At 36.5% G+C, this 17,464-nt stretch overlaps 1 protein-coding gene and 1 pseudogene across 10 annotated transcripts in view; one reads left to right on the top strand and one right to left on the bottom strand.

The window, feature by feature from the left end:
* Positions 1-17,464, top strand: part of ZNF804B (zinc finger protein 804B) — a 517,429-nt gene that overhangs the window by 224,852 nt on the left and 275,113 nt on the right. For 8 of the 10 annotated variants that reach the window (XM_086396251.1, XM_086396254.1, XM_086396241.1 and 5 more), the window contains exon 1: positions 3-326. The exons of 1 other annotated variant lie outside the window; for it this stretch is intronic. Coding sequence is in view for 1 of the 9 variants with exons in the window: in XM_086396247.1 (XP_086252373.1) it covers positions 275-326 (52 nt within the window). In the remaining 8 variants the exon portion in view is untranslated. Of the gene's footprint in view, positions 1-2; positions 327-17,464 lie in introns of those variants that run through there. One more of the 10 variants, XM_086396243.1, reaches the window with a different exon arrangement.
* LOC147374052 (zinc finger protein 124-like) overlaps positions 7,781-17,464 on the bottom strand; it is an 86,885-nt pseudogene continuing 77,201 nt past the window's right edge.

The raw sequence follows: 17,464 nt of genomic DNA, 5'->3' as shown, positions 1-17,464 counted from the left end.
CTTTCCCTCCTGCATTTCTGTCTCCTACTTAGTACATGCCTCGCAGGATTCCACTCAGCCAGAGATTTTCTTTCTCTTGCAAGTAAATCTTTCTACTCTTTTCATTCCCATTTCTTTGAGTCCCTCCCAGCTTTAACCTCTCATTCTTAAGTGTTTTCAACTCTCCTATTCCAATGACTATTTCCTTTTCACCTGTGTTCAAGTTTCTTTCACATTACATGTTTTCACCGCTCTCGGCTCCCTTTCTTTCTGTGAAGACTTTTTTTTCCTTCATATGCCAGCTGAACTCCTAGATAAGGAGTCCTCATCCTTGCTGCTTCCACAAGGTAATTGTTTATTTCATTACTAAACTTTGGGAGTTTGAGGTTCACCTTTGCTGCCATGTTACTAAAAAAATCCTTTCTCAAATGTTATCCTCTAGTGTCAAAATTTTTTCATAAATCCTGCCGTATCAGCGTCTTGATTTTCAGTTTTCTTTCTTACATCTGTGATTCAGCATTCTCTGGAGGCTTCTCCTTGCCACTCTCTTTGCCTGGTTATTATAGCATTTATTGTCAGGACTCTACCCTTGATTCTCAATCAATCTCTGAATATGAGCCATACTCATAATTTCATTGTTTTAGTACTTGATCCAAAAATATACCTCCAGGTTGAACCTCTCAAATTCTAGTCATATAATTCCAGTTGCTCCTAAAAGATAAATATTTCTCATGGACAACTTAATACATCTCAAAAACACTGTATCTCTTCACAGAATGGAGTTCCTATTAGGCCAAACTAGTTTCAAAAATATTAACACATTTTTCCAAATCTCATGGGAAGAAAGACTTTCATTTACTTCCATAAACACAATGTTATTATTAAATCTTATCAGTGTTATTGAATGTTATCTCCCAAATTTGTCCTCAGCTTTAAATCCATCACCAAATCCTTGTATTAGTGTTATATTTATTTTTTTTGTGTATGCACTTATTTTACTTCCCAGCTAAATTATAAGCCACCTGAACAAAAGGATTTTATCTTTTTCTTAAACAGTTCAAGTAACTAATTAGTAATTAAAATATTAATACATTGCATAACTTTATAATCTTCAAAGCATATTATTTTCTAATGTAATCTAGTGACTGAAGCTCAGAGAGGTCAAAGGATGTTGCTAAGTTTCATAGCCTGTAAAGGACAAACAAGAGAAAATTGTGTTGCCTGAACTTGCTTCGATGCTTATTCATAACTATTCATCAACTTCTCAGTCATCTAGAATGATATAACTTAGAAAAAAATTAAGCCCATATTTAACTGTTAATCTAAAGCTGTTGCTACTAATTCTTTCTTAGTAGAGATTATCTTTTTTTCCTTTTTTAGCATTTAGGTAGCAGGATTATTCCTGGAGTGGGTGGTAGGGTTTGTAGAGTGAAAAAAGATATGGAAAATTGAGAAGCTTCTCTACAAAATGGGCAACATTCACTTATTGAAAATACGGTCTCCACAGAAGCATTTAATAGGATTTTTCACCTTACTCTGGGAAAGCAAAACTTTTGTTAAGTGTTATTTGCTTCGTTTCCCACCCAAAGCTTCTGAGAGCAGATAGCCTTGCTGTAAAGGGTTATTTTTACATCTTATAAAACTCTCTCATTCAAGGGCTGCTTTTCTCACCCACCATTAGGGAGCTAAAGTTACTGTGTGTTTCAAACCAGAGTTTAAGGCTACTGAAAGGTCATATAAAATTTACAGTTTTTAATCCCACTTTGGAACACATTTCTTCTATAAAATATTAGATTTTCATTGCTAAGCTTCTTCACAGGAAAAGTCCAGGATTTCTGTTGTACAGAGATAATTTATTATTGTGTAAAAGGTTTTGTCAGAGTGAAAATATAGTTATTTCAGTATTTTATCCTGAGAGTAATAAGATTTTATCACAGAAAGGTAATTTTAAATTAGTCATGCTCCTCAGAGCAATTAAGACAGAAGAAACAGGTGGGAATTAGAAAAGCTAGTACTCACTATTAAAAAAGCTCTAGCTCATGAGCCATTTACTTAAAAGTGAAGCATTGAATCTACCTCATTTTTTCATGATGGTGGACAGCTGGCATCTGTGCACTTGTGAGGGCTCCATTAATGTGGAACTTACCTTCCTTTCTTCACTTAAACCTGAGAATCTTGTTAGACTGTATCTTAGGCTTTTCTTGTTGTTTTGTTTTAAATTACTTTGTTTTCTTAAAATTCCAAGTTTTGATGAAAATCTAATTTAAATTTCTTTGCTTGTTTGTGCTGTGAATGATTACTGAAGGGCATACAGGTGTGTGGGACAGGGTTTCTATAATTTCCTAAAGGGAAGATTTCTTGATCAGCAGTATCTCCTTTGAAAATAAGCTTGAGAGTTGCTTCCCTAATTCTGAGATAAGGGCATAGTATCACAGAGATACTTAACTATTTTTATTTATTTATTTTTTTAATGAATAAAATTGGTACTTTAATACATTCTTCGAGGATATGAAAAACAACATATGTTAGCTAAAAATGCTTCACAAAGAGTTGGTATATTTGAAATGAGTACAGAAATAGTTGTTTCACAAAAAAATTCATACTTTTGGGCATAGAAAATAAAATACAATAAAAAAAACACATTGAAGAATTATGTTCAGCTACAAGTAACAGGAAACACCCACAGCCTTCCTGATAGAAGGAAGGTGCTTCTTCTCACAGGGAAACAATGGATCAAGAATGGCACTGCACAACGCACTGAAGAAGCAAACTGACATGTAGGAGAGAAACAAAAATACAGTCCAGAGAAGGGTGGAATCAGAGACTATTCCCTACCATAAAACACTGAAATACTGTCATAGGAGATACAAGTTCCCTTACAGAAGAAATTCAACCTCTGCTGGATCTTTGATGTGGAAGGTCTGAAGACATGAGGGGAAACCACACTTCTATATAAATGGAAATCAAATATTGCTTGCTGGTGTTGAGGCTACTGTTGACTACATGGACACAGATTCTGGAAAATAAGCTGGAAGATGGTGTCCTTGAAGCTCTTATGTATTTGTCTCTCTCCCAGTGTGGGAGCTCCAATATCTGAAGAATGTCTTCAATGCATTTGGTTTTAAATCACACACACAAGCTATTGGTGATTGCAGATATGGAACTACAAATGGGATGGATTCTGGAAAGTTTGGTCCTAATATTACTCACAAGCAAAGCTGAGTGCCGAAGAGTTGATGCTTTTGAACTGTGGTGTTGGAGAAGACTCTTGAGAGTCCCTTGGACTGCAAGGAGATCCAACCAGTCCATTCTGAAGGAGATCAGCCCTGGGATATCTTTGGAAGGAATGATGCTAAAGCTGAAACTCCAGTACTTTGGCCACCTCATGAGAAGAGTTGACTCATTGGAAAAGACTCTGATGCTGGGAGGGATTGGGGGCAAGAGGAGAAGGGGACGACAGAGGATGAGATGGCTGGATGGCATCACTGACTTGATGGACGTGAGTCTGAGTGAACTCCGGGAGTTGGTGATGGACAGGGAGGCCTGGCGTGCTGCGATTCATGGGGTTGCAAGGAGTCGGACACGACTGAGCGACTGAACTGAACTGAACTGAACTGAAGATATCTTGAACTATAGATTTTTTGTATTATCACAAGTCCCATAATCTTTTCAACAAATACAGTCAGAAGGAAATACAAAAAGTAAATAGGAAAAATAATAATTTATGTAACAGTATACTCTTTGACACCCTAGCCATACATAAAATTTATTCCAAGTGATTAATAGAATGGAAAATGACATAAGGCTCCTACATGCACTACCACCAAAAGAGATTTTTTTTCCTCAATTAAAAGGGTACAATATATGTATTTATAAATATCCAGGAATTGCCACATAAACTACTAGGAAAATCCCTACAAATACCAAACTGCCATTTCTCAGTGCCCCATTAACAGAAAATTAATAGAACATTATAAAAATTTAAGCCTCACTGTATACCAGAAATACACTTAAATTCACCCATGACTCCAACAGGGTTCAAACATGAGAGAAAAAAGTCATTATCTGATTAAAGGAAAAACTACCTCCTTTAAACCTTATGTACTATTGGTGAAAGACAACTTACAGAATTAACTAACATTAACATCCACTTTTGAAATTAGTCAAAATCTACAATTCAAAGATATGATTGAAGAAAGATCTTTAGAATAACAATATATTACTAAAATTTTTTTGTCACTGAGCTGTGTCTTAGTTGTGGTGCTCACAATCTTCATTTTAGCATGCAGGACCTTTTTTTTTTTTTTTTTTAGTTTTGGCATGTAGTGTCTACTTCCATGACCAGGGATCAAGTTCAGGCCCTCTGCATTGTGGAGTTTTAACTACTGGACCACCAGGGAAGTTCTTGTAAACTTTTTTTTTTTTTAATTTATTTATTTGGCTGTGTCAAGCATTACTTGCAGCATGTAGGATCTTCCAAGTCGTACAGGGGATCTTTCATTACAGTGCATGGGCTTCTCTCTAGTTGTGGCCCACTGACTCTAGAGCACACCGGCTCAGTGCAGGGGCTTAGTTGCACCCGTGGGACCTTAGTTCACCAACCTGTATCCCCCATTTTGGAGGGCAGATTCTTAACCACTCGTCCACCAGGCAAGTCCTAGTCCCTGTAACCTTTTAAGACAACTCTTTCGGTACTTTTCTGGCAGATCAGTGGTTAAGACTCCAAGCTTCCACTGGAGGGTCACAGCATCAATCCATGATTGGGGAACTAAGATTTCACATGCCACATAGCACAGCCAAAATATATTTATAACAGCTCTTTTATATTGAAGGTTTTCTGGAACAGTACACACGGATTTCCATCAAGTTTCTCTTGTTACTTACATTTATACTTCCTTTCCATGGGGGTTTTTACATGTAATGATATCAACCAATTGAAGTATTTTTTTAATATTTATTTATATATTTTCACTGGGTCTTTCTTCTTGTGCAAGCTTCTCTCTAGTTGTGGCAAGTGGGGGCCACTCTATAGTTGTGGGTATACAGGCTTCTTATTGCAGTTTGTTCTCTTGTTGCAGAGCACTGGCTGTAGAGCACAACAGGCTCAATAGTTGTGGCTGACAGGCTTAGTTGCCCTGCGGCATGTGGGATCTTCCCTGATCAGTGATCAAACCAGTGTCTCCTGAATTGGCAGGCAGATTTTTGACCACTAAGCCACTAGGGAAGCCCTAAAATCAAGGTTTTAACTAGTAAATCCTTAATACTTTCATACACAACTAAGATCAGAAAAGCCTTTCCCACATTCTTCACATTTGTATGATTTCTGTCCAGTGTGTAGTCTAATTTGTCTTTGAATGTTGAGAGACAAATGAAGGATTTCCCACATTCCTGTCATTGACAGTGTTTCTGTCCAGTGTGAATTAATTTATGTGCTTGAACATAACTGGAAGTGAACGTTTTCACAAAATATTTTACATTTGTAGGGGTTTTCCTCTACTGTGAGTACTTTTCATGAACTCTGAAAACATTTTGTGTTCTAAAAGTTTTACCACATGACACTGATAGGGTCTCTCTCCAGTATGACTACTTTCATGTATTTTAAGAGAACTGGGATTAATGAATACTTTCTCACATTCTTTGCATGTATAAGGTCCATCTCCAGTGTGTATTATCATGTGTTTCTGAAGGGTTATATTCAATGTGAAGGCTTTCCCACATTCCTTACACTTATAACGTTTCTCTCCAGTGTGGATTCTTTCACGGTTTTTAAGCAAGCAGACACTACTCAACACTTGAGAACATTTTTTACGTGCATATGGTGCCTCTCCTATGTGAAATCTTTTGTGTGATTGGAAGGCACTGAAATAATTGAAGGCTTTACCACACAGGTTACATTCATAGTGTTTTCTCACCTCTGTGAATTCTTCCATGTATTCCAACAGGTTTAGGAGTTTTAAATGTTTTTCCATACTGTTTACATTGATAGGGTTTTCTTCATTGTGACTGTTTTCATGCATTCTAAGACAACTGGGAGAAATGAATGTTTTCTCACATTTCTGACATTTATAAAGTAAACCTCCAGTGCATATTGCCATGTGTTTTTGAAAAGTTGTTTTGCATAGGAAAGTTTTCCCACATTCTTTACATTCATAGGATTTCTCCCTTCAGTGAGTTCTTTTGTGTATTTGCAATGATTTTTTTATATGGAAAGGCTTTTCCACACTGCTCACATTCATAGGGTTTCTCTCCAGTGATTCCTTTCATGTGTTTGAAGAAAACTGGGATAAAGGAATGCTTTTTCACATTTCTGACATTTATAAGGTAAATCTCCACTGTGTGTTACCATGTGCTTTCGAAAAGTTACTTGCCACATGAAGGCTTTCCCACATTCCTTACACTCATAGGGCTTTTCTCCAGTGTGGATTCTTTCATGATCTCAAAGATTCTGGGCAGTAGTCAATTCTTTAGAACATGTTATACATACATGTGGTATCTTTCCTCTGTGAAGTCGTACGTGTGCCTATAAGGAACCAAAATGTTTGAAGGCTGTACCACATTGCTTACAATCATAGGGTTGCTCTCTGGTGTGAATTATTTCATGTATTTGGATTCTTTTAGGACTTTTAAAGGCTTTTCCACACTGTTTACATTGATAGGGTTTCCCTCCATTGTGACTGCTTTGATGCATTGTAAGAGAATGGGGATAAATGAATGTTTTCTCACATTTCTTATATTTACAAGGTAAATCTCCAGTGCGTGTTACCACATCTATTCAAAAAGTTGATCTCCATGTCAAGGCATTCCCACATTCTTTATATTCATAGGGTTTCACCCCTGTGTGAGTATTTTTGTGGCTCTAGAGTGATTTTTCATACTGAAAGACTTTTCCACATTGTTTACATTCATAGAGCTTCTCCAGTATGACTCCTTTTATGTGTTCTGAGAGCACTGGGAGAAATGAATGTCTCCCCACAATCTTTACATTTATATACCTTCTCATGGCACTTTTGATGCTCTCTTGGTTTGTATTCAATGTGACATAACATGTGTCTATTAAGGGATGAATGACTCAAGAAGAATTTTCCACATGCACTGCATTCCCTTGGTTTAAAACCAGCAGTTTTCTTCTTCACACTGAGAGTTGGAATAAGCTTCACATTTTCTCCCCAAGAATGAATATCTTTCCTTTCAGAGAGTCTATCATAGGACTTCCATAAGTAATGAGAAGCACATTATTAATGATTTACTTCTTAATTATATTTATGGTATTTATTATCATTTGTAGGAAGAGTGAGGTTTTAAATCTTTTGTGAGTTGTTAGAAGTTGAATATACTGAATGTTTGGCAATAGGACTACCCCTTTTGCTATTAAAAAGTGATACTGAAATATAGGGCTCATGAAAACTGACTGTACATGCACTATATTGCAAACACTGAACATTTATATCAAATTCAAGAAAATATTTTTCAGAGACATTTTCTAAGAATAACTAAATTTGAAGATGGGCATTCTGTTTTGATTGCTTCTTTTAGAATTTTCATTTCAGACCATGATTCCCACAGAAGACATGCTTTGCATTGGGAGTTTCGCTTGCACGCTCAGTTATGTCCAACTCTGTGATCCCATGGACTATAGCCTGCCAAGCGCCCCTGCCCATTGGACTCTCCAGGCAACAATACTGGAGTAGTTCACCATTTCCTTTTCCAGAGGATCTTCCACACCCAGGAACTGAACCCACTTCTGAATCTCCTGCACTGGCAGCATGATTCTTTACCACTACCACCGCCTGAGAAGCATGGCTCACCTTAATTTTCTCCTCTGGTTTTTGAACTGATCTTCAATGTCATGATCTTCCTATCTTGCTTCTACTGATTCCAAATTCCTGAAGTTTTCTAACATCACATCTCTGTAGAGTTTCCTCTGTGAAGAATCCAGTAAACCCCACTGCTCAGGGTGAAGTTCATAGCCACATCCTCAAAGACCAATGAGTCCATTTCCAGGTTTCCTGGGATTATCTGAGTCCTTCCCAAGGACTCTAACGACCAGATCAGATGACAGGACGACTGAAGATGAGTAAGAGTAACTAGGCCGGTAAACCAGCGATGAAAGAACAGGATGCTGGCGACTCCGCACTGTGCAAGCTACTTAACTATTTTTAACGTCCACTTTTTGCTCATCAGTGAAAGAGAACATGGGATACCCCATGTGAGTAGAGCAAGGCGAAATTAAATAGAAGAAAACAGTGGCTGGATAGAGAAAGAAAATAGAAGGGGAATCAAGTGCTTTAAATAATAACTCATTGTAGTCCACCTTCATCCATGAGGCAAGTTTCACACAGTCTAAGAAAAAATTAACCTGGTGGGTAAATAAACATACATACCACAAGCACTGACTTCCACAGATTTTTGTCATCAAGGACAATGAGAGAAGTTGGCCATATCCACACATCAGACTTCCAAATCCAGAAATATCAAATGTCGATCACAAAAAGAATCATGCTATTTGCTCCTTCGTTACTGGTATTCCTTTGCCAATTCTACCACTTTAATAGCTGAATAGGTAGGTGGTGACTGCCTTAGGTGTTTTTTCAAATGCAATTTCTAACAGTGAACCGCATAATATGAAGTTTCCCAGTGGGTCTGTCTCACTAGTGAACTTAATTGGCTCAGTTTGTTCAAACACCCAACTGAGGAATCCAAAGACTTGTGTTTAAGTCCCTAGTGGGAAAATGTGTTAAGATGATAGAGGTCTTTCCTCACTGAACACAGTGGTCAGTATGTCTTGACAGAAACAGATTATCATTCCTCTGCTTTAAGGAAAAACACCCCAAGAATTCTGTTTTATTGACACAGGAATGAAGTAAGATTATACATGAAGTTCAGCTAAACTAATACTTTAAAAGATGGAATTTTACATTGATTAATTCATCTCTACTAATCATTTCAAGGAGTTTCCTTGGTGGCTCAGATAGTAAAGAATCTGCCTGCCATGTAGCTGACCCAGGCTTGATCCCTAGGTTGGAAAGGTCCCCTGGAGAAGGAAATGGCTACCCACTCCAGTTTTCTGGCCTGGAGAATTCCATGGGCAGAGGGCTATAGTCCATGGGATCACAAAAAATTGGATGATTGAGCGACTAACACTTTCACTTTTCAATCATGTCAATGTTCTTGGACATTTCATCACATTTAATAATTTCCCATTAGGAATGTAGTCTTGTGCAAGCCTCAGTGTCTCATATCACTAAAGACAAATGCATTTGTTCACACCAGCCACATTCAGGATTCACAAACATTTACACGAGGAACACACAGAAAATCAAGCCATGGAGGGGTAATATTCTGTGTAATGCTTTTTTCATTAATTCTCTTGTATGACCATTCTTGACTCCCCACTTCAGCTGCTCCTTCCTTTCAGGCCTCAGCTCTTATACTTAGACTTTTCTTGACTGCAGCATGGGATTGCTCTTGTGTCATTGTTCACCCCACATTTTCCCATGGAATAAAGAAGTTTGAAATGGAGAATAAAGTATAATGAAACTAAGCTGGCATAGGATTCTTTGTCAAATTGGCAACCCACTCCAGTACTCTTGCTATGGATAGAGGAGCTTGGTAGGCTGCAGTCCATGGGGTCGCTAAGAGTCAGACATGACTGAGCGACTTCACTTTTCACTTTCATGCATTGGAGAAGGAAATGGCAACCTATTCCAGTGTTCTTGCCTGGAGAATCCCAGGGATGGTGGTGGTGGGCTGCCATCTATGGGGTCGCACAGAGTCAGACATGACTGAAGCGACTTAGCAGCAGCAGCAACAGACAAGACCCTGCCAAGTGGAAGATGTCTGGAGCTGCACTTTGACCCTTTCTATATGTCTTCTTACAGTCCATGACATGTCTTTAGATGCTTCATGTTTTAGATTAAAATAGTGAAGGCTTCTTTGCCAAGCAGCTGTGATTTTTGCAGAACTCTCATGTCTAATAATATCTCAACTGAGTAGATGAGATATAGCTTAGCCCTCATGAAACTAGACTATGAATAACCACTTATTTGTTGAGAGAAAGCAGGCATGATTTTTTCTCCTGATAGAACCTACCTCATAATTTCCTTTACAGTATTTGATAATCATTTATTTTCGGTGACAATATTGAGTGTGGGAGTTATGTTTCACTGCTTAGCTTTTGATAGTTTATTGTTACGGAGTTTTAGCTTCTCTCTCCCGAATTAACTAATAATTTAGCTCACTAACTTATGGTTACCTTTCCTTTTACCTATCATAACACCTATAGATGATAATATTTATTTTACATATGGGGTAAAAATGTGACTGTCACTAAGGCTCTGTGTACTCCAAAATCTGGACAATCACTGCCTTCACACATGGTTAGCTGTTCATTTATAAGCAGTGGCATAGTCAGTAGGAGGCTCTGTAACTGACTCTTCTGGGACTTGTTGAAAAAGCTATTGCTTTCTTTATAAACAGTTTCCAGAGTCCTCTCATAGAAGGGTTTCCTTTTTTTTTTCTGAAGAGTAACTAGGACAGTGTTTACTCCCTTGGGTGGTCCTGATTAATACCACTTCCCATGTACCTGCATTTATGGTACTTAATGTCTCTTGGGCTCAGAGACAAACATAGTGAGAGATACCTGAAGTTGTTGCTATTTCCTGCAATGTAAATTAAAAAAAAAAAAAAAACACACACGAGTAAATGTCTGAGAGAATCGAAATTTCCTTGAAAGCACTACTAACCAGAAGCATTGCCTTAGCTAGGATTTGGGGAAAAAAAAACCCTACATTTGCTTTAGCTTGAATCTCAAAATACCCACTAATCTCAGGTATCTTCAGCCTCTGCATTGCAGGATCCATTTAGAGTTGTCTTTAAAAGGAACCCTTAAAGGCTTGATGGCAAAAGAAGTTAGGGCATATTCTGAGCTTTGAGTTTGTCTCTTGGGGGAAAAACTGTTTCTTTCTAATCTCTGCACCACAGCCATGCATGGCTATATAGCACCAAAATGCACTGGTGATTAATGCTAACAGGCCTTAAAGTACATATCTATATGAACCCTATGAATATAGAAATGTATCTTAACAGAAGCATATGGTGCCCATTTCAGGCCTGTAGGGAATGGGAAGGGATGACATTTTTCATGTAGCTAATTACATCTTCTTACGGAGACAGTCACACAAGTCACTCTTACGGTACATGATTTGCCCACTTTTACTACTTCTCAACTCTTTTTACTTTTCTTCTTAGTGCTTACTACACAATTTAAAGTAGTGATTTAAGAATTAGTCTTAAACATTTTCTTGATTTTCAAGTACTTATAACTGAGTTTGAACTGATTGAACTCAGAGGTATTTTAAATCTGCAGAGGCAACTCAGTCATGGCAGTAGAGACACTTTAAAATGAAATTGAAGTGGGCGGATGTTGTACTTGATGAGTGATATAGGTCTTATTATTTGTAATTAGTTAACCTAGATATAAAATTAAGCATGCTACAGTTTGAGTCCTTGACTTGTCATTTGTTATGAAATCAGTGAATTACAAAGTAATTAAGATAACCTGTCTGTTAATTAAAGTCTGTATTACAAGGGAACGTGTTAGTATTTGGATAATCGAGATGCTGTGTCTGGACACCATTCCAGAATTAAATATGATTTTATTTAATGCATTATAGAAAATCAAGCTGCTTTGAGGTTATTCACATGTTTAATAAGACAAATTATTTCTTGAAGCAATTTCAAACCACTGCTATTTCCTCATAGTTTGTCAAGATGAAATTTAATTAAATTTTTTTTATTTTCAAAAGCAATTGCACATATGTGGTACATATATGTACCACATTTCTTTACCCATTCATATGTTGATGGACATTTAGGTTGTTTCCATATATTGGCTATTGTAGATAGTTCTGCTATGAACATGGAGGGGAAGATATCTCTCTGAGTTCATGATTTCAACACTTTTGGACATATAAGTATGATATATATAAATAGATATATCTACAAATAAGATTGCTCATATGATAACTCTATTTTTAATTTTTTGAAGAAACTGTTTCTCATAGAGGCTGTACAATTTAGTAATCTCACAAACAGTGCCATGAGAATTCTGGTTTCTTCATATCCTAACTGACACTTGTTATTTTCCTTTTTCCCTTAATAATGGCTATCCAAACATGTATAAAACAATATTTCATTGTGGTTTTGATTTGCATTTCCTGGGTAGTGATGTTGAGCATCTTCTCATATATGTCTTGGTCATTTGTTTATCTTCTTTTGGAGAAATGTTTGAGTCCTTTCCTGATTTTAAAATCAGATTATTTGTTTTTTGTTTTGTTAGTGAGTTGTAGGAGTTCCTTGATATTTTGGATATTAATAATTATCAGATACATGGTTTATAAGTATTTCTCATATTCTTTATACTGCCTTTTCATTTTGTTGATTGATTCCTTTGCTGTGAAGCTTTTTGTTTTGATGTATTCCCACTTGTCTGATTTTGCTTCTATAGATCGTTCTTTTGGTGTTGTAGCCAAGAAATCACCACCAAGCCCAGTGTTATGAAGATTTTCACCTCTATTTTATTCTAGGAGTTTTATAATTACAGGTTTTACATCTAAATATTCAGTACATTTTGAGTTTATTTTTGTGTATAGTTTAAGACATTTAACTTTGTAGTATCTTTCAAAATTAGGGAATTTTGTACTAATCTTTCACCTTCTTGATTAAGTTTATTCCTAATTATTTTAGTATTTTCAATGAGATTGTGTTCTTAATTTCCTTTTCAGGTAGTTCATCATTAGTATATATAAATGCAACTTATTTTTGTATGTTAATATGTATCCTGCAACTTTACTATATGCATGTAGTAGTTCTAATAATTTTGTGTGTGTGTAGTCCTTTGGATGTTCTACATCTAAGATTGTGTCACTTAAAATATCAATATTTGAAGTGTCAAGGAGGAAAGAGTTCACAAGTGAAATAAAACATGACTAGAAAAGCAGGAAGAAAATGATGATAATAAAGAAAATTCTTGAGATACAGAGTTTCAAAGAGTGATAGATCAAATAAAGTAAAGCATTGACTGAGAAGTCTCCACTGGTTTGTGTAAAAAGCAAATCATTGTTGGCTTATGCGATAGTGATAGAGCTTAATATGTTTAAATGCCAGAGAAAAGGAGACAAGAGAGAAATATTTGAAGATACAGGGAACAGAAAGAAGAATCTTTAAGGGCTAGCTCTCTGAGGATATTGGATGAGACAACGTTCTGCACAAAATTGATCTTAATATGGGAAAGGAATTTCAATGAAGTAAAATATAAGCAAAAACGTAGTTAGAATGGCAATTTTAGAGCCTATGGATGAGAAAAGAAACCACAGATTTCTCAGTACTTCTTGCTGCCATGCAGGAGGCTAATTAAAACTTTGTAATTTTGACATCCAGTCTCTAAAACTATGAGGGTGTAGTGGTCAAAACACAGAATACTATATGTATTGCTCTCTTTTTTCCTTTTATTTATTTTTTTTCTTTTTGGTTATATATAGGAAGAGAGGACCTCTTCTAGATGATTCTACATTGGTACATGCAAAATTTAAATGTAGAAACAGAAAATGTTGTGGAAGAATCTGTCCTTAGAGCATGTCTTTTTTTGCATGGCAAGACCCTAGGGGTTGGTTTAGGGCAGATGCAAATCTTAATCTCATCTCTGAGACAGACACATGACTCTCTGGCCTAATGACCCTACCTGTCTCACTTGACATCCTCAGTGTTCTGCTTCTTGTTACAGGAAAGATTCTGCAGTTGGTCAGCTCCTTATTTGGCTTGTCTGCAAATATGGAAGCTTATCAGACTGGCTAGTTAGATAATCCTTTGTTTTACCTCTGGATTTTGTTTATTATCATTTGTCTAAGAAGGATTTACTTTACATATTTACTGAACCCATGATTCCTAGGCTCATCATATTTATTTAGCCTGAGACCTCTGGAATATTTAGGTGACAAATAATTATATAATGATTTGTTACATGTTACTTATTTTTAAAAATACCAATATATAACATAAATAAGGTAGATGGGTATTTTCTCTGATAATCTTAGCCCAAACATTGTAGGAATTTGAGGTGATTACAAACATTAACTTGATTAGCTCCTATGAAATAGAAAGCAGAGCCATGTACCAGGGGTGAGCAGGAAGTAGGGTATTTGTAGGTTTCAGTATGATGAAGAAGCATGAAATGGCATTGGAGAGAACACTCTAGCAAGAAAAATAGGATTGCTGGGCAACTTCACAAGCCATTTGAGGTTGGAAACCATGGAGATATAGTGTCCTGATTGCATGCAACTGTCAAATGCGTGATGGTGATAGTGCATTTATGGAGCGGTCTTTGTGGCTTTGAATGCTCTTTTCTACTTCTATTAATTTATTAAGAGAAGCCTGATCCTTTAAGTATCAACTCACATGCTTCATTCTCTGTGAGGCGTTTTCAAGCAAGAGATGCTATACAATACATTTTTGTTAGATTAAAAATTATGCTTCCTTTATGCTTACTCTTCTATGGTCATTTTCTTAAGTTCTTAGTGCTTCAGTTTCTTTACCTGTCAAACATGGATATTAATAATGCCTATTTCTTAGGGCTATTTTGTAGGTTAAACAAGTTCACACATATGAGTTAACACATAAGAAGAATGTGAAGCAGTGTCTGACACAGTTTAAATGCTCAATTAAAATTGCTCATATATATTATTTATCAATGATATTCTTATTATCGAGCTTAGTGCAGGCTTAACAAGTGTAGCAGTTCTATGTCAAGTGCTTGTTGAACAAATGAATGACAGTGGGTAAGATAATAAATACCTTTTTTTTTGGGAAAAACTGATAGTAACAGTGGAAGGATATTCTGAGATGTAATATGAAGTAAAAGAAAGAAACATACAGACTTTGGAATCATACTGAGTTTGTAGCTGGTTGATCTTGATTGAGCAGATTGCTAAATTTCCCTGAGTTTAAAGTTGTTCATTTGAAAAATGAATATGATGGTATTAACTCATGGAGTTGTAGCGATGACTATACATAGTTTCACTCAAGAAGTGAATGGTGGTGTGGTGGTGGTGTTTTAGTCGCTAAGTTGTGTCTGACTCTTTGTGACCACATGGACTATAGATCACCAGACTCTTCTGTCTATGGGATTTCCCAGGCAAGAATACTGGAGTGGGCTGCCATTTCCTTCTCCAGGGGATCTTCCCAACCCAGGGATCGAACCTGTGTCTCCTGCATTGCAGGCAGATTCATTACTGACTGAGCCACCAGGGAAGCCAAAGAGGTGACCACCAGCTTCATCACTGAGGTCACTGTTGCCTTTCTCCTGTCACTTTTTACCTTTCAGTTGTTAGACTTAAAATATTATGACAAAGCATCTCAGGATAGTAATTTTTCTCCTTCCTAAAATGTAATTTTCATCTTAATTTTAATTAACTTCTCCATCTAGTAATGTAATTCTCCTGGGTGGTGAAAGTTGGAGTGATGGGTGCTGCTTACAAATTTCAGGTGGTACGATGTTAGTAATATTCTGATGTTTACCTAAATAGAGGAGCAGCAATGCTGCACAAAAGACAGGGCTCGATTTTGATACAAAATCTGATATACAAAGAGACTTATTTTGGGAACAAAACAACTGAAAATACTGGGGTTGTATTTAAGTTAACAGCTGTAGGCATTAGTCATGAGTGTCTTACAGATGAGTTAATTCAGTTCCTTGGGTGAAAGAGATGCAGAAGGAAGTCTAACACAGTCTTCTGATGAGATGAGTCACTGTGATTATAACAGAAAATAACATAACGGTTGAAGAAAGCTCTGATTCCTAATTGGTTGCTACATTGCAAGATCAGCCTCTCTAAACAGTCACAGACCAATAGTAAACTCAGAGAAAAATAGTTTAGTGCCCAGTAGGACCTCATTGATTCATAAACAATTTGAGTTTTCCCATTACATTTTTTTTTTTTAAACTGTATTTTCAAGGACCAAGGGAAAGTGAACCAGTTCTTTGATTCTTGACTTTGGTGGAGTGAGAGAGGGTTGAGTTTAGGCAGTCATTTCCCCATCTTGAATCCAAGTGTTAGAGAGTATATTTATTTCTTAATTAATGTGAACAGCTGTTTATGACAAAGAAAAGATGAAAGATAAGTAAATCCATTAATACTTCTTTCAACCTCATGGTTTACTACATTGTTTTCATTTTTCTCTTTCTCTCTCACTCACCAGTCTTATATTTTAAGGTTCTACCCTTAAATGCAGTGTGTCCATTCCTATTGGTCCAGCTTCATTTATCAATAAATTTTTTGAGAAAAATAGTTTTGATTTCCCTGTGTTTTCCCTGAGTTATTTTTCACAATAGATGAAAAGTATCATTCTCAAAACCAAATCATTCACATCACTTCTCTTCAGTTGCTCCCCTGAGTTTCCACATTCACTTAACATTAATGGCCCTTCGTAAAGACATGTAACCTTGACCTCCTCTCCAGTCTTACTGACTTGTGGTTTCTTCTTCTGACATTATACTGTTGTAGCTATTAAATGCATGTTTCTTTTGTATGTATTCTTGCTGATGTCTGTTTGTATATACCGTGAGCCTTTCCTGGGCTGTCCTTCTTTTGGCCTTCATCACTTGTCAAATGTTAGTTCTTCCTTCAAAACTCCACTCAGTTATTTCTTCTACTGTTAAACTTTCCCTGTGTCTCATGTAGAATCAGATACTCACTCTTGTCCCTGTGCCACCATGTACAGTATTCTTCTATGGCTGCCTATATCTCTCTTCGCATCATGGTTTCTATAACTACCTTTACCACTAGACACTGAGCTACTTATGGGCATAGCACATTCAGCTTCTTCTCTTTAATTTCCAGAAGACTTGATACAGGGTAGAGGATAAAAAAAAAATTTTGTTGAACTTAATTCACAAATTATAGATAATGGTAAATTTCATCAACAACATAGTATAAACAAAGCATAAACAATGAATTCTACTTGTTTTCCTTACTTTGCCATTAAAATTTATAGGATGCAGAAAAGATAGATATTCTCTGTAGACTTTGGCTTTCCACATAGTTACAGAGAGTTGAATAGTCAAGTCCCTTTTCAGCAAAAATATATTTTAAGCCTATATTGAGACCACTGGAATAAGCTAAACAAACTCTTTTTGTGTTTCTTATAATGGCTGCATGATCTTATTTTTCAAACAATTTATATCATATTGTTAGGCAGTTACAATAGGAAAAAGGAGTCCAAAATGGTGGTGGCTAAAAGACAAAGAAAGAGAAAAACCTGTGAAAATGGAACAAAAGAAGACATGTGGACCGGAGTGAGAACTTCAGGTGAAACAAACACACCCCTTTCTTGGCTAGCCCAATTTGCATAGGGCAGGCTCTGCAGGGAGAAGACAAATGTATAAAAGGAGGAAGCCAAGACAGATTGAGGCCTCTCCTTTGGGCCACCCTTG

Source organism: Bos grunniens, chromosome 4, assembly GCF_055505025.1.
Source record: "Bos grunniens cultivar Pamir isolate PY7600 chromosome 4, Bosgru_T2T1.0, whole genome shotgun sequence".
NCBI lineage: Eukaryota > Metazoa > Chordata > Mammalia > Artiodactyla > Bovidae > Bos > Bos grunniens.
This window is presented reverse-complemented; position numbering and strand designations above follow the sequence as displayed.